The sequence below is a fragment of the Staurois parvus genome, unplaced genomic scaffold, assembly GCF_062004578.1.
Source record: "Staurois parvus isolate SC_StPar_1 unplaced genomic scaffold, SC_StPar_1.0 ptg000158l, whole genome shotgun sequence".
Lineage (NCBI taxonomy): Eukaryota > Metazoa > Chordata > Amphibia > Anura > Ranidae > Staurois > Staurois parvus.
In genome coordinates, this window is record NW_028317954.1 from 696,508 (window position 1) to 720,982 (window position 24,475).

General features: G+C 41.1%; 2 protein-coding genes across 3 annotated transcripts in view; one reads left to right on the forward strand and one right to left on the reverse strand.

The window, feature by feature from the left end:
• The window catches only part of FOXN4 (forkhead box N4), a 44,581-nt gene extending 41,734 nt beyond the window's left edge, over window positions 1-2,847 (forward strand). Inside the window, exon 10 of the mRNA XM_089675761.1 lies at window positions 139-2,847. Within this exon, the coding sequence (XP_089531887.1) occupies window positions 139-389 (251 nt within the window). The 3' untranslated portion in view covers window positions 390-2,847. The remainder of the gene's footprint in view (window positions 1-138) is intronic.
• A 16,185-nt stretch (window positions 2,848-19,032) lies between these two features.
• The window catches only part of ACACB (acetyl-CoA carboxylase beta), a 107,208-nt gene continuing 101,765 nt past the window's right edge, over window positions 19,033-24,475 (reverse strand). For both annotated transcript variants that reach the window (XM_089675764.1, XM_089675762.1), the window contains one exon: window positions 19,033-19,746. In XM_089675764.1, coding sequence (XP_089531890.1) covers window positions 19,620-19,746 — 127 coding nt within the window. In that variant the 3' untranslated portion in view covers window positions 19,033-19,619. The remainder of the gene's footprint in view (window positions 19,747-24,475) is intronic.

A 24,475-nucleotide genomic window follows, 5' to 3' on the forward strand; every position in this document is an offset into this window, starting at 1 on the left:
TATACCCACTAAAACCCAAGATACCCAAAATGATCTTCAAAACGTATATAAATACATCATACAGTATAAATCAATGAATCAACAAGACATATCAAATATATGGTTATTAATCATATAACTTTGTTTTTTCTTTTCAAGGTAATATATGGGAAGACATGAAGGATGAAAGCTTTAGTCTGGACACGCTAGCTGCATTTAGCAACTCCCCCATCCAGCTATCAGACTGTGACTTGGGTACAATTGGTCTGACACCAGTGTCTAGTAGCAGTGACCATTCCTTTACAGACTTTCAAGTCACCAGCCTGTACACTACATATGCAAATCTGGACAATGTGACACCTTCCCAGTGTGTGGCGGGACAGGGCAATAAACCCATTGCTTTGCTATAGGCCTACTGCAGACTGCACAGGCACCAGAAAAAACATCACTGAAGCAGAATATGAGGAACCAATATGTGCATTCACTTATTTTTTGCACATTGCAAGCGTTGCCTTTATTACCTGGCCTCCAATGTACATTTTATTTGTATCTTTTTATACCATTTATAAGCCATTCAGAATTAAAGTGGGCAAGCAGTACAGGATTTCTGCATCAAATGGGAAACAGTTTATTTTCCTAGGATGTATGCTACAATAGAACATTTCTGGTGATCTGTGAAAATCCCAATGACTCTGGTCATCCAGTCTTCTGTTATGAAAATGCAAGCTGCACTGAACTCAATATGGTTAATTGTTGCCAATAGGCTAGAAATAAATGTGACTTCAATAGCATTCAAAATGATATGGTTTTTAAAATTTAGTTTGCTGTCGAAGAGCCAATAGAACATGTTGCAGAGCAGTTGTGATACCTGTCTGACCATGTACAATATGATCAATTTTAATTCTGTCTCACCTGATACAATAATAATGTTTGTATGTGTCCAGTTTTACTATTTAGGGGTATTTATTCCCACCAAGTAAAATTAATTTTCAGAAAACACATGGAGCAATTTATGAGAGAGGGTGATATGCACCACTGCATTAATGTGTTCTTAGTTCATGTCTGTGAGAAGTGGAAATCAGTTGCCAGAACTGCAGAAGAAAAACTACTTTTATGAGAAGACATTTGCTTCAAAAACTGTTGACTTTTATTCCACAATTTAGGGGTATGTAGTAGTAAAAAAATGTCTCTTATTTAGTTATTAAAATACTTTTTTCTAGTTTGAATAAAGAACACTGTTTAAATAAGTATTACTAAAGACAAAACTTTTGTTTAGTTTTGGATAGAGTGGAAAGGGATACGAAAACCTGTCAGGTTTACTTTGGCTGTTTTGCTCTCATTAGGTAAATTCGCCCTCTCTACTTGTCCTGTTTGCCATTATCACTGAGAATCAAAGTGGAAAAAAATTCCAAATTTTGGGTTGTCACCAGAGCAACAATAGAGGGGAAAACTTCCAATAGGGGCACTAGTTCTGTTCACCCTGATGACAATCAGGGATTCCCTCACTTTGGAAGGAATATTTCTCACTTTCTCTTTGGCTATGGGACAGAATGTGAAGAGATATTTCCCCAGTGGGGCACAGATGCCAAAAAACTGACATGGTTTGTAACCCTCCCTTACTCTATCCAAAATGAAAAAACGTTTTGTCTTTAGTTCTACTTTAAATAAAAAAAGAATTATCAGTGACTCATGCAGGTAGCATGCAATAGGGAAGAGACAGCAGAGAGAATTAACATTTGGTGCATTATATCGAGGCCAGTACATTCTATAGAAGGAACACGCTCAAACTGTATATAGAGAGCACATCTTTTCCTGCTTCAGAATTCTGGAAAAAAATTTTTTTTAATCTGAGCATAAAACACATGCACACACTTTTATACAGGATATAACAACACTACCCCTAGAAAATATACATTATCTTTAAATGTTACCTTTTTCATTTTCTTTACATATTTCATGGTCATAGGTAAACTGATGAGCAAAATGATGAGCCATAGATTAATAACAGACATTTAATTACAGACCATGCACAGGTTTCATGTTTACAGTCATGAACAGAATTACCTCACAATGTCCTCAGACAGTATTGTGGTGTATTTTACTACCCTTCTACACAGGTAATAAGTGATAAACGCAAAGTCATTAAAGGGAAGAGCATTATATAACATTCATAGCTAAGAGGAGCTAAGCTAGTTTTACATTTAATATCAAGCAAATGAAGGATCCACATTTTATTATGTCAGCCAAGGAGTATAACATTAATAAAGGCTAGCTATGTCTATTTAAACATTAACAACAGGTAAACCGCCAAATCATATATGTGAACTATGTTAACTGCTACAGTTTGTGCCATACATCCAGTTTTGTGAATCACATGCCATTGCTAAGCTGCAAGCAAGGAAAGTGAATACCCTGTTTCCTAGTGCAGCTTCCAGGGACACCTTTCCCCCTCCAACGTACTTATTGGACAGGAGATCAGCATCATCATCTCTGTCCAGTGAGTAGGCAGCTGAAACAAGAAGCTGAACCAGGAATTCACAATGTGGCAAAGGTTTTTGGCCAATACGAGTACCTGAAAAAAAAAATGCACATTCTGTGACTTATTCTGTATCATTGTCCAAAATTGTTATACATTGCTTAGTTACCAACTGTTCCTCAGTCTTATTTGTATGTTAGTAGAGAAGGATGCATTTTTTTTACATGATGGTTTTTTTATATGTAATAATATTGTATTAGGCAGTATTATCTGTAAATTTATTTATATTTATTATTTTAAACAGACGTCTGTAAATTAAGCGTTTAATTATTTTTGTTACTTGTCTCTTTGGTTCTTTGTTTAGTAAAGACCTCATTTAAAAATGGGAACAAGTTGTGTTTATTTTATTTACTTATAGACTAATAACATATTTTACACAAGAAAAGATTTTATGAATTCTATTTGGGCTGGCAACAATTTGAAACTTCTGAGAGAAGCTTGCCTTCTTCATATGGAGGTTTTTATTTTTAAACAGGTTTATTCGGCTTATGTCGGGTGCCATTGCATATCCATATTGGATCTGAAAGAAGGCCATTAGACCCTATCCTTGCCGTTGGTTCCTTATATAATGCCAGGATTTTACTCAACATATTGGGCCCAAGTCCCACTTCCTGAAGAGCATCATCAAGAAACTTCCAACGGACCCGATCGAACACCTTTTCAGCATCCACCGAAATCAAACAAACAGGAATGTGGCATTTTTGGGCTCTTTTTAAGGATATTATCCCTGGCTTCCCTTTCAGGGGTGAATCCCACTTGGTCTAAGTGTATCAGATTAGGCATTAAGGGCATAAGGCTATTGGCCAACAATTTAGAGTACAAGCACATGTTAACGAAATAGGACGGTAGCTACCACAGAGAGCTGAATCCTTTCCAGGTTTAGGCAGGACAGTGATATGGGCCTGGAGGGTTTGTCACAGGAAAGGGGTATTAGAGGAGACTGCATTAAAAATTTTTGTGAGGAGCACGAGAAGAGTCTTGAAAGTATTTATAGAAATGAGTAGTGTAGCCATCTGGGCCTGGGCTTTTATTAGGTTTAAGTGAGGAAATCACAATCGCTAGTTCATCCTCTGAAAAAGGCTGCTCCAATTCCTGCACAACAGAGGCAGGGATGGTCAGGAGCGCAGTGTCAGCAATGTACTCATCAAGTTTGGATTGCAAAGCTTCCGGAGAAATACCAGAGGGGTATTCCAGCAGGTTGTAAAGTGCATCATAAAATGAGTGGAGTAACCCGCTAATATCTTTAGGATGATGGACAAGCTGGCCAGGACGTTTAAGTATGGAAATAGATGCAATGCTCTGGCTAGCATCCTACCTGGTTTGTTACCAGGAGTTTGGCTCTGATGGACAGAGTCCATTGCTCAAAAAGTTGCAAATGTCGAGCATTCGATAACGCCATTTGAGTGGTCAGGGACTGGCACCGTTTATGAGATTGTTCAAGGTCAGAGATATGGAGCGTAAGCTCTTTAACTTGGGCAAGGCATTTGTTCTTTAGCCTAGACCCATATTTAATGAAGCACCCACAAAGTACAAATTTTAGGGCCTCCCACTGGATGGGGTACTGTCAGACTGATGGTCAGAGAGGAAATGGGTGATAGTGGTATTTCTGTGGAACATACTTTGTCTTGCAGTTAAGTCATTGAGTCTCCACATCCACTCATGGTCAGATAGGTCAGGTAGAGATAGGGACAAATACACTGGCGCATGGTCCAACCACAATACTGTATATTACCAATCCTACTTTGTGGGTGGAATGTTAAGGCAGAATGGCTCACAAGAAAAAAAAATCTAGGCGGGAGTAAAAATTATGGGCAGTGGAATAAAAGGAGTAATCTCCTTTAACCTCCCTGGCGGTATTCCCGAGTGTAGCTCGGGGTAAAGTTTCAGTACCACAAGCAGTAACCCCGAGCTACACTCGGGCTTACCACGTGGCGCTGCTCTGGGATCTGTTCTTCTCTTACCTTGTCCTGCGATGTCCCTCCTGTAGTGTCCCTGGCAATGTAATCCGGCAGATGCCGGCATCTGTCTTCTGGGTTTCCAACCCCTGCGACGTCGGGACGTACGGGGGCTGGAACCGGTGGGAAATTTGAAAGTGACAAAAAGTGACATTCACTAAAATCACATAGTAAAACATTACTGTATCAAACCATTTCATGTACATTTTGTCCCGAGGGCTTTGTCCTGTGCCCTGCCTACATTTTTACTGTTCTTTCTGTCTTGAAACTGAGAAACGTCCATGGCGTCCAAAAAGCGTCTCTTTAGGTCAAAAGCAGTTTTAGACCAGCTAGAGAACAGCGATAGTAAATCAGAACCAGTTGCAGAATTGAGTGATGATTCGTGGGGAAATTCGTCATCAGACACTGAAAACGATTTTGAGACTTTGCTCAGTGATGTGCGAACTTGGCGCTATATTTCAAATTTCAGTGTTTTTGGTTTGATTATATTATTGAATTAAATTTATATTTTTTTAATGATTATTTATTCAATTATAATTGATGATTTCGTGTTTCAAATTTTAACATCCCCGGGATGTTTACTAGACTCTTGTTTGGACAGATTTCAGTGAGTTATTCCTAAAAATTAGAGGCCTACAATAAAAAAAAATACATATTTCCATGCAAAAAAATGTACCGCTTTGAGCACAGAAATATGGACATAATCAGAACACTAGGGAGGTTAATGTGCCAACTGACAACTCTTATGTCTAGGGACAACTTGGACTTTGCTGCAATTATAGAGACATGGTTTGAGGATTCAAATTACAGTGAAATAACAATACCAAGGCATACACGATGCAGCAAACATAGAGTAGGGAAGAAGGGAAGTGGAGTTGTCATATGTGTCAAAAATAGCATAAGGCTATTAATTCATTAATTAAAAAAAACAAATAAAATACTTAAACCCCTCTCGGTCTGACTTACAACCAGAGAGGGATCTTCCTTAGAATTTGTGTCTGTAGTATATAGACCCTCAGAACAGACCGAAAATTATGATAACTTATTGATTGACAAGATAACTCAAATGGTAATGAAGGGAAAGGTTTTAATTATAGGTGACTTCAACATATCTGAAATTAACTGGAATTCTCAAACTGTAATTGCAAGCAGGAGCAGGGATGTAATGGAGGCAATAAATTGGGTTTCTCTGAAACGGTTATTAAAACCCAACCCAAGATGTTCATATTCTAGACCTAGTACTGACAAATGGGGATGGATTGTCTGATTCTGAAGTGGGAGAAAATTTAGGCTCTACTGATCAACAATGCTATTAAAAGAACTGAAAAATCATATACAGCAAGATAACTTTTGGATTTCAAACGACAATTTTTCCTGGAATGGGGGAATTTCTAAAAAAAATAATTAAAACGTTAGCATAAAAACGGCAGGAGTCAGTAATTACAATCCTGGAGGCAACTAGATATGTCAGACAAACTAGTAAGAGTAAACAGAAGAAAAAAAAAAAAACAATATGGTTCACTAAAGAAATAAGATAGTAAGAGAGGAAAAAAATCAGCTTATAGGAGGTTCAAGGAAACAGGTGGTGTAGCTGAACCAAAGAGTATACAAATAGACAAAAGGAGGCCAAACTGTCAGTGCTGCCAAAGCACAGAAAGAGAAGCAAACCTTTTAAACAATTACTGATGTTCAATCTTCTGTGCAATAAATTGTACTAACAATAAAAAGGTAGGAGATCTTATTGGTTCTAGTAATGACAGCTCATTTTCAGGATTTCTAAAAATAGAGGTAGCAGAAGAACTGGTTCAGGTAAAGCTTAACAAAACAATGGGCCTTGATGGTATTCATCTCAGAGTTCTATAAGTGCTTCAAGGTATAGTAGTTGGACCATTAACAGATCTTTTTAATCAATCTCTTCTAACAGGAGAAGTTCACCAGGAGTGACGGATGGCTAATACTGTACCTATCCACAAAAAGCATAGCAAGGTAGAATCTGGTAATTACAGGTCAGCGAGTAAACCACTTGCCCTCTGGAAGATTTACCCCCTTCATGATCAGGCCATTTTTTGCTGTATGGTGCTGCGCTATTTTAGCTTAAAAAAAAAACTTCATACAACACTGTACACAAATGAATTTTTTTCTGTTTTTTTTTCCACACAAATAGAGATTTCATTGGTGATATTTGATCATCACTGGGTTTTTTATTTTTTGCACTATAAATGAAAAAAGACTGAAAATGTTTTACAAAAAAACAAAATTTTTTACATTTTGCTATAAAACATATCCAATTTAAATTCTTCAGGCCAAAATGTATTCTGCTACAAAGAAACCACAAAATGTATATTAATTGCTTTGTGTGAAAGTTATAACGTCTACAAATGGTGGTATATGTACTGGAATTTTGCATACTAGTAATGGAGGCGATCAGAGACTTATAGCAGGACTGCGACAGTATGGCAGGTATTCTGACACTAACTGACACTGGGTGGGAACTGTCACTAATGAAAAGCACTGACACTGTACTAATGACACTGGGCAGGAAAGGGTTAACATCTGGGGCGATCAAAGGGCTGTGTGTTATGGAGTGATTTAACTGTGTACTGTGTGGTGTTTTACTAGAGGACGTGCCATTTTTATTTCTTTGCTTTGCAGAGCAATAAAAATCTGCACGTTCCTGCTGACAGGAGAGAGATCTGTGTTGTTTACACAACTCTGTCAGCTGCTCCACCGATCGCCGAGTCCCGGCCATGGATCGCTGGTGGGGACCCAGTGATTGACACCTACAGGAGCCAATGACAGCATGGGTAAGATGGCGTGTGCGCCCCTACCCAGAAATGTAGAATCACTTATACATACATGATTTTGTGCAGAGCGGCTGCTGGTAAAACTGCTACAGGGTGGCCGGCAAGTGGCTAACATCTGTTGTAGTTATTCAGAGGAATCAGAGTAACCAAGGTACAGGATAAGTAAAATGTATCCAAGTTTATTTAAACAAACATAATTAAACTTACATTGAGGTAAGTGGAGAGCAGCTCCAAGGTTGAGGGTCAACTTCCAATACACAGCTACACAAACCAGCGGAGCAATGAGCAGGGTGATGGAGAGAAGGACCCACCAATAACCATGCCACCAGTTGCATCTACATGACCTCCCTCTGACACTCACTGCAACTACCAATACCGGGAAGTTATCAGGCACAGTGCGTTTTGGTGTCCCGCCAATTTTTCAGAGGCTGCCCGCTGAACGGTAAGAGACCAGCGGGTGGAGGTGGAATAATATTGGAGCTACAGGGGACAACGCTTTTCCCGCGTAGCTTCAATACTACTCCTCCTTCACCTACCATCCCTTAACAAAGTCCCAATTCCCTTATATAGATCTTTAGTTAGACTTCATTTAGAATAGTGTGTTCAGTTCTAGAGACCTAATTTACAGAAATATATTGATAAAATAGAACGAGTTCAGAGACAAGCAATAAAATGGTGAAAGGTCTCAGGGATAAAACATCAGGAATTTATAGCGGAACTTTACCCATAACAACTGGATAAAAAATAATGTTATTTAGCAAGAAACATACATTCCACATTAATAATTATTCTACCAATTTACTGTGTGCTGTAAATAGCCTCCAGCATTGTTCCTGTTTCTTCTTGTTGGAGGTTGCCATTTTGCTGCAGCCCAGAGCCCCTGAGCAGCTGTAAATTATTAGCCTGTTAGCAGATCGGTCTGTACACTTTAGGGACAGTGCCAAAATATAGAGAACAACTGAGCATGTGCAGAGCGGGGCAGAGTGTATTACTGGATTTTAAACAGTATAGGTATTTATTTATAAAGTTTTACATTGCTATACCTGCAAAAAGGGGCCAGCCGGAAGTGATCTGACAGGACTTACATTTTCTGACTAAAGTTCCACTTTAATATATACAGTTTGGAGGAAAGAAGAACTCCAAGAAGACTGGGAGACATAACTGAAACCTTTAAAAGCAGGGGTGTCAAACTGGTGGCCCTCCTGCTGTTGCAAAACTACAAGTCCCATCATGCCTCTGCCTTTGGGAGTCATGCTTGCAACTGTCATTCTTGCAATGCCTCATGGGACTTGTAGTTTGGCAACAGCTAGAGGGCTGCCAGTTTGATATCTGTACTTTAACCGCTTGCCGCCCTGCCACTGTATATATACGTGTGCAGGGCGGCACTCAGGCGCAAAACCACGTTTTAAAACGGGTTCCGCGCTCCCAACGTTTTCGCCGGCAGGGGTGCAGGCGGGTGACACCATTCGATCCCGGAGGGATCAATCATTAGATTTCAGCCAGTGATGTCTAGCTGAAATCAGATGATCGGTCCCTGTCCTATCCTGTCCTGTGTTGAAGTTTACACAGGACAGGATATGATGTCATTCTTCTCTGCCTGGACACATTCCGTTCCAGACAGAGAAGAAGAAACAGTAAAAGTGAGTAAAACACTACACATTTACAGTTAGAACACACCTAGGTCACATTTAACCCCCTGATCGCCCCCCCAGTTAACCCCTTCACTGCTCTGTCACCAGTGTCACTGATCAGTGAACCGATTTTTACTGATCACTGTATCAGTGTCACTGGCGACTTCCGATTGTGTTAGCGCCCCTCCCAGACAGCACCAGATTGCCCGCCAGTACACCAGTAATCCCATTTAACCCCTTGATTGCCCCCCCCCAATTAACCCCTTCACTGCCCTGTCACCAGTCACTGATCAGTGAATCGATTTTTGCTGATCACTGTATCAGTGTCGCTGGCGACTTCCGATAGTGTTAGCGCCCCTCCCAGATAGCGCCGGTTTGCCTGCCTGTACACCAGTAATCCCGTTTAACCCCTTAATCCCCCCCAGCTAACCCCTTCACTGCCCTGTCACAAGTGTCACTGATCAGTGAACCGACTTTTACTGATCACTGTATCAGTGTCGCTGGCGACTTCCGATAGTGTTAGCGCCCCTCCCAGATAGCGCCATAACACCAGTAATCCCGTTTAACCCCTTGATCCCCCCCCCAGTTAACCCCTTCACTGCCCTGTCACCAGTGTCACTGATCAGTGAACCAATTTTTATTGATCACTGTATCAGTGTCGCTGGCGACTTCCGATAGGGTTAGCGCCCCTCCCAGATAGCGCCAGTTTGCCCGCTAGTACACCAGTAATCCCATTTAACCCCTTGATCGCCCCCCCCCCCAATTAACCCCTTCACTGCCCTGTCACCAGTCACTGATCAGTGAATCAATTTTTGCTGATCACTGTATCAGTGTCGCTGGCGACTTCCGATAGTGTTAGCGCCCCTCTCAGATAGCGCCGGTTTGCCTGCCTGTACACCAGTAATCCCGTTTAACCCCTCAATCCCCCCCAGCTAACCCCTTCACTGCCCTGTCACAAGTGTCACTGATCAGTGAACCGACTTTTACTGATCACTGTATCAGTGTCGCTGGCGACTTCCGATAGTGTTAGCGCCCCTCCCAGATAGCGCCATAACACCAGTAATCCCGTTTAACCCCTTGATCCCCCCCCAGTTAACCCCTTCACTGCCCTGTCACCAGTGTCACTGATCAGTGAACCAATTTTTATTGATCACTGTATCAGTGTCGCTGGCGACTTCCGATAGGGTTAGCGCCCCTCCCAGATAGCGCCAGTTTGCCCGCTAGTACACCAGTAATCCCATTTAACCCCTTAATCTCCCCCCCCAGTTAACCCCTTCACTGCCCTGTCACCAGTGTCACTGATCAGTGAACCGATTTTTACTGATCACTGTATCAGTGTCGCTGGCGACTTCCGATAGTGTTAGCGCCCCTCCCAGATAGCGCCAGATTTCCCGCTAATACACCAGTAATCCCGTCTAACCCCTTGATCGCCCCCTGCCCCTGAGTTAACCCCTTCACTGCCCTGTCACCAGCTTCATTGATCAGTGAACAGATTTTTACTGATCACTGTATCAGTGTCGCTGGCGACTTCCAATAGCGTTAGCGCCCCTCCCAGATAGCGCCAGTTTGCCCGCCAGTACACTAGTAATCCCATTTAACCCCTTGATCACCCCCCCCCCAGTTAACCCCTTCACTGCCCTGTCACCAGTGTCATTGATTACAGTGAACAGATTTTTACTGATCACTGTATTAGTGTCACTGGTGACTTCCGATAGGGTTAGCGCCCCTCCCAGATAGCGCCAGTTTGCCCGCTAGTACACCAGTAATCCCATTTAACCCCTTAATCTCCCCCCCCAGTTAACCCCTTCACTGCCCTGTCACCAGTGTCACTGATCAGTGAACCGATTTTTACTGATCACTGTATCAGTGTCGCTGGCGACTTCCGATAGTGTTAGCGCCCCTCCCAGATAGCGCCAGATTTCCCGCTAATACACCAGTAATCCCGTCTAACCCCTTGATCGCCCCCTGCCCCTGAGTTAACCCCTTCACTGCCCTGTCACCAGCTTCATTGATCAGTGAACAGATTTTTACTGATCACTGTATCAGTGTCGCTGGCGACTTCCAATAGTGTTAGCGCCCCTCCCAGATAGCGCCAGTTTGCCCGCCAGTACACTAGTAATCCCATTTAACCCCTTGATCACCCCCCCCCCCCCAGTTAACCCCTTCACTGCCCTGTCACCAGTGTCATTGATTACAGTGAACAGATTTTTACTGATCACTGTATTAGTGTCACTGGTGACTTCCGATAGTGTTAGCACCCCTCCCATATAGCGCCAGTTTGCCCGCTAATGCACGGGATTTTTTTTTACCAAAAACATGTAGCAGAATACATTTTGGCCTAAATTTATGACTAACTTTGAGTTTGCGATATATTTTTTATAGCTGAAAGTAGAAAATATTGTTTTTTTTTCAAAGTTTTTGTGTTTTTTTTGGTTATAGCGCAAAAAAAAAAAAACGCACAGGTGATCAAATACCACCAAAAGAAAGCTCTATTTGTGTGAAAAAAAGGACGTAAATTTCGTTTGGGTACAGCATTGCATGACCGCGCAATTATCATTTGAATTAGTGCAGCGCTGTATAGCAAAAAAAGGCATAAATTACAGTATCTATACCATAGTTTGTAGACGCTATAACTTTCACACAAAGCAATCAATATACACTTATTGGGATTTTTTTTACCAAAAACATGTAGCAGAATACATTTTGGCTTAAATTTTTGACTAACTTTGAGTTTACGATATATTTTTTATAGCTGAAAGTAGAAAATATAGGTTTTTTTCAAAATTTTTGTGATTTTTTTTGTTTATAGCGCAAAAAATAAATAGCGCACAGGTGATCAAATACCATCAAAAGAAAGCTCTATTTGTGTGAAAAAAAGGACGTAAATTTCGTTTGGGTACAGCATTGCATGACCGCGCAATTATCATTTGAATTAGTGCAGCGCCAAACAGCAAAAAAAGGCCTGGTCATTAACCACTTCCCGACCGGCCGTTGTATATAAACGGCCGGACGGTGGCACTGCAGGGTCGGGTGGCCGTCTATAAATGGCCTCCCCACACCCTGCTTGTGCGCGCTCCCTGGGAGCGCGCAGCACCGCGATCCGGTGCCCGCTGTGTCCTCCGGACACAGTGAAACACCGATCGTCGGACGGGACCTCTGTACGAGGTCCCGATCATGTGATCACCGATTGGCCAATCAGTGATCACATGCAAAGTAGTAAGCAAGATGTCACTTGTGACATCATTGCTTACTACGTGTGAAATCTGTGAATGATCACAGAGGTCACATGGTACAAGCCTATTCACAACAGGCTTGTACCATGTGACAAGCTGTGACCAATCACAGCTCAGTCAGTACTTCTCAATGAGTGTAAGAATGCACACAGAGAGAAAGAGAAATTATTGCTTTTACATCCTATATGGGTGTAAAAGCAATGTGTAAAAAAAAAAAAAAAAAAAAAAAATCTTCATCACCCCCCCACAAGTAGTACAGTGTCACCATGGTGACACTGTACTGCTAGGGTGACAGTATGTAAAAAAAAATAAAAAATAATATAAAAAAATAAAATAAAAATGTAAAAAAAAATGTTTAAAAATTATAATTTTTGTTATAAACTAATTTGGATTTTTTTTTTTTTTACTAAAAAGATAACGGAATAAATTTTGGCAAAGATTTATGATGAAATATTATTTGCAAAATTTTATAAAAAAAACACTTTTTTTCAAAATTTTTGGACATTTTCATTTACATAGCAAAAAAAATAAAACTCCCAGCGGTGAATAAATACCACCAAAATAAAGCTTTATCTGTTTAAAAAAAAATGGTAAAAAATTCATTTGGGTACAGCGTTGCATGACCGCGTAATTGTCATACAAAGCGTGATAGCGCTGAAAGCTGAAAATTGCCCTGGTCAGGAAGGGGGTAAAAGTGTCCGGTCTTGAAGTGGTTAAGGGGGGTAAATCCTCAGGAGCTCAAGTGGTTAAAAGATACGTTCACCTTTGGGAACATGTTAAATGTCCCACCCATTTTTAGGGTGGAACGTGTAACATTCTCCCACCCCTGCAGCCTCTCACCGACCCCCCTTCCCGTTCATTGTGAGAGCAGCCCAGGGATCTTCTCCTCGTACTTTTCACAATTTGAAAAATTGTGACAGCCCACACAGATGCATCTATCATTCAGATATCTGTGAATGCATGAACTACAAGTACCAACATCCTTTGAGGTTGACAGCCTGTTCTCAATGAACTACCAGGGCATTAGTGAGCACTCTAGGTACTTCATTGAGTCTTCCTGTCATTGTGTAACTGCCTGCCTGTATGAGGTAGAAACAGACAGATACATTGCCAGTCTGCAGGAGCCTGAGATTACACCCGCAATTTTCTGATCTCTGGTGCAATGCTTCACAGGCTTCTAAAAAAATAAATCCACATTTTTTTTTTGCCTGCAATAAAAGTGCATTTATTATTTCTTTTTAGAATGGTAAACTTATCCTTTAAATACTGTACATCAGGGTGGTGAATAGGGTTTAGGAGGACAGTATTTTCAAGAAGAAGAAAGATCAAGGGAAAAGACCTCAGACTAGTAGGAAGAAAGCTGAAAAATCTTAGAAAGTATTATTTTACAAAATCACATGTATAAATTAAAAAAAAAAGGGCCAGACTCGATGGACTACTTCATCTTTTTTTCTACTGTCACTCTTATATATTTCTATGAAGGTTTTTGGAAAAGAATCAACAAGGCCAAAACTTGTCCTTTAAGAATACCTAAAGTGTTACTAATTCCACAACAGTAAAATCAGTCTGTATATGCAGTAAAGCATGCTGGTTATACTCACTGTGGAACCTAAGGGGTTAATACTCAGCATTGTGTAAAAAGGCTGTTTGATTGTTTCTTCTCTGCCCCTCTTCTTGTTAAAATGACCACCTGATACAGACTGAAACCGTAGTCGCATACACATGCTCAGTTTGGTGTGTATTGCTAAAGAGGGTTTTTTTTTTTCTCTGGAGAGTGCACGTGACCAGCACAGGGCTAATCAGCAGTGTCCAGACAGAGGGTCAGGACTTTCACATCCTCCTAGAGCAGAAAGAAAACTCCTACAAGCTTTAACCAGTGCTCTGCTGAAGTCACAAGACTGCTATAACTGGTGATGAGGAAAGGTATTTAGCAGTTTATATTTACTAAAATAATTGCATTTCCATGTTCTATGTACTGTGTGAGACTAGTACATGCAGGGTTCTGGGTTAAGTAACACTTTACCCCTTGACGCCGCCGTCACACAAATATGCGGCCTCACAGAACTGGGCTTTTTTTCGTGGGGCCGCATATTTGCGTACCTGTCTTTGTGCTGGGAGCGCTCCACACTGCGCGCTCCCAGCACAAAGACCGCAGTGTCACTGAGAGCCCCGGGTCCCGTTCTAACGATCAGGACCCGGGACTCCCGATTCCGGATCACATGATCGCTGTGATAGCCTCTGATTGGCTATCACAATGATCAGTCACTGTGCAGCCCGGCCGCCCCCTTGTTTTTTTTCTCTCTCTATGAATAGAGAAGAGAGATACATTGTATCTCTCTAACTCCTGGCATAGAGAGAAAAAATAAATGTTTGTAAAAAAAAAAAAAAGATAAATATTAAAAAATAAAATAAAAAAATAGATTGTAAGCTTCAAGGATCAGGCCCTCCTATCCCTCTTGTATTGAACTGTATCGTTGCTGTATTGTCTCCCTTTATATTGTAAAGTGCTGAGCAAACTGTTGGCGCTATATAAATCCTGTATAATAATACTCTTAGATTGTAAGCTCCAAGGAGCAGGGCCCTCCTAACCCTCTTGTATTGAACTGTACTGTTGCTGTATTGTCTCCCTTTATATTTTAAAGCGCTGAGCAAACTGTTGGCACTATATAAATCCTGTATAATAATAATAATTAAAAATACCTAGATCAAGGTTTGATCTAGTTCAGTGCCAGAGTTATTGTTTGGGTCAAGGTCAGGGTCAAAGGTCAAGGCCAAAAGGTCAGGGTCAAAAGTCAGGATTAAAATAATTGGTGTTAGTGTGTTTTAGGCATAAATAAAAGACAAAAACAAAATGTGCACTATTGTTTCTGGGCTGTACTGCGGGTACAAGCAACAAATAACACACACATATATGGTATCACTGCGATCGTCAAGAGCTGGAGAATTTATTTTGGGTTGTTCTTTGGTGGTAGGTTATGGTAGTAACAAGAAACACACAGCTAAATAAAAAAAATATATATTTTTTTTTTACTATAGTGGGCCAGTTTTCCTTTGATAAAAAAAAAAAATCAGGAGATATCCATTACCATTTACCACCAATTGAAAGCCCAATTTGTCCTGAAAAAAACACGGTATAATTCACCTGGATGTACAAAGTAGTTGTGATGATATGGACGGTTTTACACATGTCAATGTTGCAAAATTGTGCTTAGGTATTTAGATTTGTTTTCCCCTTAGGCGTGAAGGGGTTAAAGCCAAGTTCTGATTGTAGGAAAGCCAGAATGCAAGGCACCAAGTAACCTTTGGGATTGAAGTGCCTGTGTTCACACCGAGCAAAGAAGGATTTCCAGGTATGATAGAAGATATATGCACCAAGTGCAATGTAAAGCGTCGGATGCAGTGGTGCAAAGCACGCCGCCAGTGGACTCGACACCAGTAGAGACGTGTTCTCTGGAGTGATGAATCATGCTTCTCTCTCTGGCAATCCGATGGACATGTCTGGGTTTGTCAGTTGCCAGGAGAATGGTACTTGCCTGACTGCATTGTGCCAAGTGTAAAGTTTGGTGGAGGGATTATGGCATGGGGTTGTTTTTCAGGGGTTGGACTTGGCCCCTTAGTTCCAGTGAAGGGAACTCTTAAGGCGTCAACATACCAAGACATTTTGGAGAATTTCATGCTCCCAAATTTGTGGGAAAAGTTTGGGGATGGCCCCTTCCTGTTCCAACATGACTGCACACCAGTGCACAAAGCAAGGTCCATAAAGACATGGATGAGCGAGTTTGGGGTGGAGGAACTTGTCTGGCCTGCACAAAGCACTGACCTCAACCCGACAGAACATCTCTGGGACGAATTAGAGCGAAGACTGCGAACCAGTACATGTGTGTGTAAAGGCAGGCATCGCCATACTTTTGGCAATATAGTGTTAAAGGATATGTTTACCTTTGGAATATAATATAGGTTTCACACGTATTTAGGGTGGAACATGTAACATGTTCCAGCTCCTGCCTTGTCTCCCCCTGATCCCCCCTTCATGTGTCAGTGGGTAGAGGACCTTCTCCTTGCACCTGCTGTCACAATTTAAAAACAGTGCAGCTGTGTAGGGTTCTGGGCACACTGTCATATCATTCGTTCAGAGTTCTGTGAATGAACTACATCTACAGTCAGCCTCCGAGGCTGATAGCTTGTAGTTCTCAATGAACTGAGAGGGCTGGCAGCTGTACTGAGTATGTATATTATATAGGACGCGCTTGTTAGAGCCCAACCTCTGTAACTGTAGGATAAAGGTGCCAGATGGATATCAGGGATGGATAGATGGATGGGAGCAGTAACACCGAGGCAGCTCTTCTTAGAGTGGAAGCAAGTCTCTAATGCAGTAACAAGAAAAAGAGAGGAAGGTGCCTCTAAGTGCAGTATTGACAATGTATTTAGTAAACAATAGATAAATTGCACTTACAAGATAAATAGTTAAAAAGACTCATCATGTGCTGTAATAAGATCAAGGTGGGACATCCAGCCGTCCAGCAGCAAACTCTGTCTATAGGATCAGGAAGTATAGTCCAGGATGTGCCTGTGCATCAAAATGAGGTTTGGAGAGCAGAGTCAGATGTAGGAGGTGAAGGGGAGCGGTAATGCATTTCGGAGCAAACTCAATAGGCTCCTTCTTCAGACCGTAAAGGAAAACATGGCACCTGCCCAGGTCTATAACTGGCTTATGAAGCAAGGACTACATGAACCGGGCAACGCATGTCAGTAAAAAATAAAAATAAAAAAAGTGTTCAAAAATCAACTCGCAAGCCAGCTTGCCAACAACCAAATTAACCTAAAAGTATGCGTTTAAAAACAGGGGTTTAGTTAGCACACATTTGCAAATACATATGTAAGCCACAGAGCCACGCATGTCAGTAAAAAATAAAAATGTGTATGTATTTGTAAATGTGTGCTAACTAAACCCGTTTTTAAACGCATACTGTTAGACAGGTTAATTTGGTTGTTGGCAAGCTGGCTGGCGAGTTGATTTTTGAACACTTTTTATTTTTTACTGACATGCGTTGCCCGGTTCACGTAGTCCTTGCTTCATAAGCCAGTTATAGACCTGGGCAGGTGCCATGTTTTCCTTTACTGTTAGTTTTTAGGTGAGTGGGTGCACTGGGCACCCTGGCTGCCATTGTGCTATATGCTGGGTGTTCTTTGCGCTCCTGTGCCTTTAAGAGGGGTGGGCTCCCTGATGAGCACCAGCCCTAGGTCTATCCATTAAATGCATGTACCTCTACTATGGGGACTAAAATTTGTAGAGATAGGACCACAGAATATCAGGGTGCCGTGACGTGGCTCTGTGGCTTACATATGTATTTGCAAATGTGTGCTAACTAAACCCCCATTTTTCAACGCATACTCTTAGACAGGTTAATTTGGTTGTTGGCAAGCTGGCTGGCGAGTTGATTTTTGAACACTTTTTTTATTTTTATTTTTTACTGTCCTTCTTCAGACCTCTTGGGTTTTGGTACTGTGAACAGATTTAATAGAACACTTTGATGTTGTCCTGTAGAGGTATTGGAACAACTACTCTTTGGTACAGGAGGTGGTTCAGGGCATTCTGCAAATCTGACTGTCCTTGGGCACATTTTGGCTGGTTTGAAAGAAGAAAGCAGGTGGTAAAGTATGGAATATTATTTTGTACCCCTTAGAAACAACTGATTGAACCCACAGGTCTGGGATGTCTGTGACCCAGAGAAAGGCAAACTGTAACAGATACCTCCCACCCCTAGGATGCCCCTTGATTGGGAAGAGGGCTTTGGGAGAGGACTTGGCGGGCTTTATGAGCCACATCTTGAAAGTAAGGGATGAACATGGGAATAAAAGTAGAAAGCCTGGGTTGAGGTGTTGTGTATTTTGAGGAGGTAAAATGCCTTGCAGAAGCAGATTTTGTAATTTTCCTCTGTGGAAGAAGAGCTTTTCTTACTGTGACATCTTTGGTGAATTTTTCAAGTGCCTCACCCAAGAGATGTACTTGTTCAAAGGGCATACATGTGAGGCATCTTTTACAGGCAGTTTCAGCTGACAAGGCTTTGAGCCACAAGATTCTGCGCATGTTAATGAAAAGCACAGCCATCCTCGATATTTGTGTAATAACTTGTTCTAGGGCACCCACACAAAAGAGCAAGACAGAAAGTAATTTTTGTCATTGCTCAGTGAAATCAAGGACCTGGAATACAGCATCGTGTTGGTTCTTCATTGGCCTATTCCAGTTAGCTGCAACAATTGCAGCAATAGCTGGTTGCAGAGCTGGGCATAGAAGAGTAAAGAGAGCCTTTAAAAGTGTCTCAAACTTTCTATTGGCAGACTCTTCAAATGGAGGAATATCTTCTATAGTTACAGTAAGATTTTGAAGATGGAAATTAAGTGGTCTACTACTGGAACAAACCACTTCTTTGTTAACTCATTTTCCACAGGATAGAGCTCAGTAATGATTTTTGGAGGGGTCAAAATCTTTTCTGGATTGGCCCAATAATCACAGATTGCCCATTCTATTTCTTTGTGAATTGGGAATGTCTTTTTACATTTAGCAGGTCTCTGTTCCCAAAAATGGGCATGGTGAGATGGAGCAGATTCAAGTGCGACAATGCTAAGGCTTTTGCACACAGTGGTCGGCCCAGAACCATAGGACTCAGCATGCACAGGTTGCCAGCCCAGTTCACAACTGCATACAATGTAACCAAGAAGAACCCACATGGCTGCACTCCACAGATCTTCTTATGTCACCACATAAATCCCATAAAAAGCAAGAGCATAAACACAGTGGGGAGAAAAAGACGGTTAATGTGTTTTACGCTGTCCTCAGTGCTTAATCATAACCTGGAAAAAAAAAAAGTTCTGTTATTGGAAAAAATACAACAGTTCACTGTACTGGAGAATTTTATTTTAATAAGGGTTGTGTGCGGGTGACAATTTCCTGAGTAAGTGTAATGCCAGGCAGAATACTGCTATTGTCTTTTCACTCTCATATTTTACATCTCAACTGTTCTTAATCGTTAGCATATTACATAAATAGATTATAATAGCACCATCAGATTATTGTATTTGTGCGTGTAATAAAGATATAAGAACCTCTTCGAAATGGCTAAACTGATCCCAGAGCTGAATAAAAAGCCATACATTTGGGCTCAAAGTGCATTCTAGAATCAATGAACTGTTATGGACAATTCGTTTATCAGTTATGCAGCACAGGTAAATAAAACAAAAAAATAACACACATATGATGGGTACAGTTACTCAAAAAAAAAAAAAAATCTAAATATTCTCTGGTTGCAGTACAACAAGTGGTATCAGTCATTGTTCAGATGAGGCACTAGGTGCTTTTTTGTACAAACAGGTTTCTTGAAAGGCACTTAGTGGCGTGGCTTGTTCTTATGGACGGTAGGTTGAAGACTGTATATACTCTAGCTTCCGTGTTTATTCGAACAAAATATTTCTCAGATTTTGTGTCAGCTGGGGGCACTATTATCCATAGTTGATAAAAGCCGTGTTAGCTGTGCTCTCTGTGCTGGTGTAATCTGCTGGGTCATATGGACAATGCAGTCCATGGTTACCTCAGGATTGGCTAGTACCAGGCTGTAAAAGAGGATAAAATTAGACAAACAATAAGAAAAATACTGGATATGAGCTAAAAAGCATGAAAATCATTTAATATCCTTGAGGTGGTAATACTGGGACAATGACTATGCGAAATAGTGGACATCAGGTTACAAAGTTAGGGCTGAATTATTAAAACCAGAGAAAAGAAAATAGGTACAAAATAGAAGAGTTGTCTGTAGCATCCAATTTATTTACACATTTATGCTCACTTTTCCTGCATTTTAACTACTCATTTATTAGTGAAAGGTAGCACTGAATAAAATACAGTGCCTTGAAAAAGTATTCATACCCCTTGAAATTTTCCACATTTTATCATGATACAACCAAAAACCTAAATGTATTTTATTGGGATTCTATGTGATAGACCAACACAAAGTGGCACATAATTGTGAGGTAGAAGGAAAATGTTAAATGGTTTTCAAACTTTTTTTTACAAATAAATACCTGAAAAGTGTGTTGTGCATTTGTATTCAGCTTCCTTTACTCTGATACTGCTAACTAAAATCTAGTGAAAACAATTGCCTTCAGAGTCCACCTGTGTGTAATTTAATCTCAGTATAAATACAGCTGTTCTGTGAAGCCCTCAAAGTTTGTTAGAAAACATTACTGAACAAACAGCACCATGAAGGCCAAGGAACACACTAGACAGGTCAGGGTTAAAGTTGTGGAGAAGTTTAAAGCAGGGTTAGGTTATAAAAAAATATCACAAGCTTTGAACATCTCATGGAGCACTGTTCAATACATCATCTGAAAATGGAAAGAGTATGACACAACTGCAAACCTACCAAGACATGCAGAGGCAAGGAGAGCATTAATCAGAGAAGCAGCCAAGAGGCCCATGGTAGCTCTTGAGGATCTGCAGAGATCCACAGCTCAGGTGGGAGAATCTGTCCACAGGACAACTATTAGTCGTTCACTTCACAAATCTGGCCTTTACGGAAGAGTGGCAAGAAGAAAGCCATAAGAAGTCCCGTTTGCAGCTTGCAAGAAGCCATGTGGGAGACACAGCAAACGTGGAAGAAGGCGCTCTGGTCAGATGAGACCAAAATTGAACTTTTTGGCCTAAAAGCAACATGCTATGTGTGGCAGAAATCTAACACTGCACATCACCCAAAACACACCAGTCCCAATGGGAAACATGGTGGTGGCAGCTTCATGGTGTGGGGATGCTTTTCTTCAGCTGTGACAGGAAAGCTGGTCAGAGTTGATGGCAAGATGGATGGAACCAAATACAGGGCAATCTTAGAAAAAAACCTGTTAGAGTCTACAAAAGACTTGAGACTGGAGCAGAGGTTCACCTTCCAGCAGGACAACGACCCTAAACATACAGCCAGAGCTACAATGGAATGGTTTAGATCAAAGCATATTCATGTGTTAGAATGGCCCAGTCAAAGCCCAGACCTAAATCCAATTGAGAATCTGTGGCAAGACTTGAAAATTGCTGTTCACAAATGCTCGGCATCCGGTCTGAAAGAACTTGAGCTTTTTTCCAAAGAACGGGCAAAAATGTCCCTCTCTAGATGTGCAAAGATGGTAGAGTCATCCCCAAAAAGACTTGCAGCTGTAATTGTAGCAAAAGGTGGTTCTACAAAGTATTGACTCAGGGAGGCTGAATACAAATGCACGTCACACTTTTCAGATATTTGTAAAAAATTTTGAAAACCATTTATCATTTTCCTTCTACCTCACAATTATATGCCACTTTGTGTTTGTCTATCACATAAAATCCCAATAACATACATTTACATTTTGGTTGTAACATGACAAAATGTGGAAAATTTCAAGGGATATGAAAACTTTTTCAAGGCACTGTATATTCTACAACAGGTTTTACAAGGTATGTTTTTTATATATATCCATTCAATTATTAAAGTAAACCTGTCCCAAAGAAGCATGGAGGGTGTACAGAACACACTCTCCTAAACAAAATTATTTTCTGAACTGTCATTCTAATCAAGTAATTTCAGTACTTTTTAAATCACTTACTTGGAACAAGTAAACAGATTAAGATATTGATTTCACTCTGTGCTTCCAGGTCACTTTCTTAAAAGCAGCAAAGCAAAGAGAACTAGTACTTTTAGAAGGAGATTGGAAATTGCAGACTATATCTCAGTACAGGTTTCCTTTGAAGCACATGTGAAAAGCATATTCACTTACCTAATACTGAACTGCAGCTGAAAAAATATTACATTAATAGCCTAGTATCAGTAAAAAATAAAATAGCAGTTTTTGTTGAAATACTCATGGTCACTCCTGAGCTGTGCTCCACAGATTTGTTTTTTCCACCACTGGATGTCCCCAGTTTTCCAAGTTAAATGGCAGCCAGCATCAATCAACCCACTTCCTCAGAGCCCAGGCTGTATTGGACCCCTCTTCAGGGGGTGGCATTATCAGGCAGCCTGGGCTCAGAACAGTGCTAATGCTTTATTGCTTGAGTGCCCTTCAGTGCACCAGTAAGAACCATCCACCCCTGATGGAGAAGAGTACTGGGACTGGTTACAAGACCCTTGGAAAAAGGTATGTGGGGGGGTGGGTCTTTTTTTTTTTTTGTTACATTGACCTTAGCTTTATAACATAAATAGAACCTTCTTCATCTCAAAGTGATTCAAAGAAGCTCATTATTGCTCATTTTTCCTTCTAAGTTTATTTGCACACTACTGAGAATGTACACCTGAAGTATGGTTGCAAATTGGTTTACAGCCATTTACTAAGCGTTAGACACAGACATAGCAAGCAGACATCTCACTTCTTACCAGTGTTATAATTGTTATATTCTCATAACAAAGTATCTGTAGTAGTTCCCAGAATGCAAGATTAATTTGGAAATTTCAGAACAGACGTTAACACAGCCAAAATATTTTTGCCGATAGATCTTGAAATATAACTGTTCAGAACCATTAAAGTAGGACTATACATTTTGGATAGCGTAAGGGAGCATAATAATCCCTTCCAGTTTACTTTTTGACAAATGAGTCCCATTGGGATAATTTACCTTAATTTCCTTTCCCATAGCCAAACAGGAAGTGAGAGGAAGTCTTGCAAATTAAGGGAATACATTTGGGAGCCACAGGTCACCAGACCTAGTGTCCCTATTAGAAAATTTCCCCTCTATTACTTTTCTGGGGACAACCAAAAATGTTGGGTTTTCTTTTACTTTCAATGATAAAAGGTAAACAGGACAAATAGAGAGGGTGAATCTCCCTAATGAAGACACAGAGTGCAATAAAAACCTACATAGTGTTCTAATCCATCTCCACTCTTTTCAAAACTAAAACAAGTTTTGCCTTTAGTTATACTTTAAGTGTAGCACCTTCCTAGTTAGCTAGGGGAAACTAGCTACATTATTTTTTCAGTTAAAGGGCTGAGCAGCCTGGGTGATAGTCAGTAGGTCAAATTTAGGTCACGGCTGAGAGGCTCTGCATAACAGCTCTCTGATACCTCCCCCTGATCTAGAGACTTGGAGAGGTCTCTAAAACTCAGTGGGTTGGGGCAGGAGCTGGTCTGCACTCTTGCGGGATCCCGGCCAATACCCACGCAGGAGGCTTGGCATGGGGTCAGGACAGCCTTTAAGAGTGGGTGAGCCTGCTCAGAAGCAGAAGAGTTTGGGTGGAAGATGTGAGGAAGGCTGAGATGCAGGAGCATGGGAGGGGGCCCAATGGGAAGGGGCCTACCTGCAGACTCAGACTTGAAAGAATCATTCAGACCTCACCGGCCCCCAGAGCAAGGACTGCCTGTGGAGCAGGGAAGAAGCCAGCCCAGCAAAAGGTCTGAAAGCAGCTACCAACCCACCAGCTCACAGGAAACAAGGACTGAATGAGTAATCCTACACCCCTTGCGCCAGCTAAAAGGGAAAAAAGCACTCTGGTGGGAAACCTGATTAGTTCCTTACCCAGGACTGCACATTTTAAAGTGGCAAGTGCTGGATCCCCTTGCTCAGGGATTCCTCCAGACAGCTGGGTAAAGAAGATTTATCTGGGGTCTGGGTTGGTACACCAGGAGAGATGGGAGAGCTCTCCAAGAAGAGAAGTTCTATATTTGGACTGGTATATAGTTGCCAGGAAGTTGTCCTCAGTTTGCAGTTCCCTTGGGCATCCCATACACCTCTTACCCCATCCAAGTTATTAACCCCTTCAATAAAGTCACAAAAAACAAGCTCAAGGACTGTTTACTGTCTCCTGTATGCAAATTCTGAAGGAAATGCAAGTTGCCTGGCTGTGTAGAACCATAGAGGAACCCTAATCTTCAGCAACTCCTAAGGGGGTAGTGCTACATAAGAATAAAGTCTTTGGGTATTAATACAGTATTACACAGGACAAGATGTGGATAGGGGTAAGGGTTTATATTAAGGCCTGGGTTAAAGTTAGTTGATGCCCTGCACTCACATACAGTAATGCAGAGAAGGGTGCTAAGCCAAGGAGATTAGACTGTTTATCATAACACGGTAGGTTGCTGTATTATTTTTCAGAGGTTAAGAGGTAAGGAATAGGTTACAGTTTGTCGATACCCATGTATTTATTAAGTTTGGTATGTAAAAGTATGAAAGGGTAAACGCCCCATCCGGTTTTCTTTGCCTGTCCTGCTGGCAAAGGTTCTATAATTAAAATAAAGTTTTGACTTGAGATGTACTTAAGGGTTCATGTTGATGGGTGAAACGTTGTGCAATCCATTCAAATGCCTGCAGTTGAAAAGCACCTTACAGTGGAAT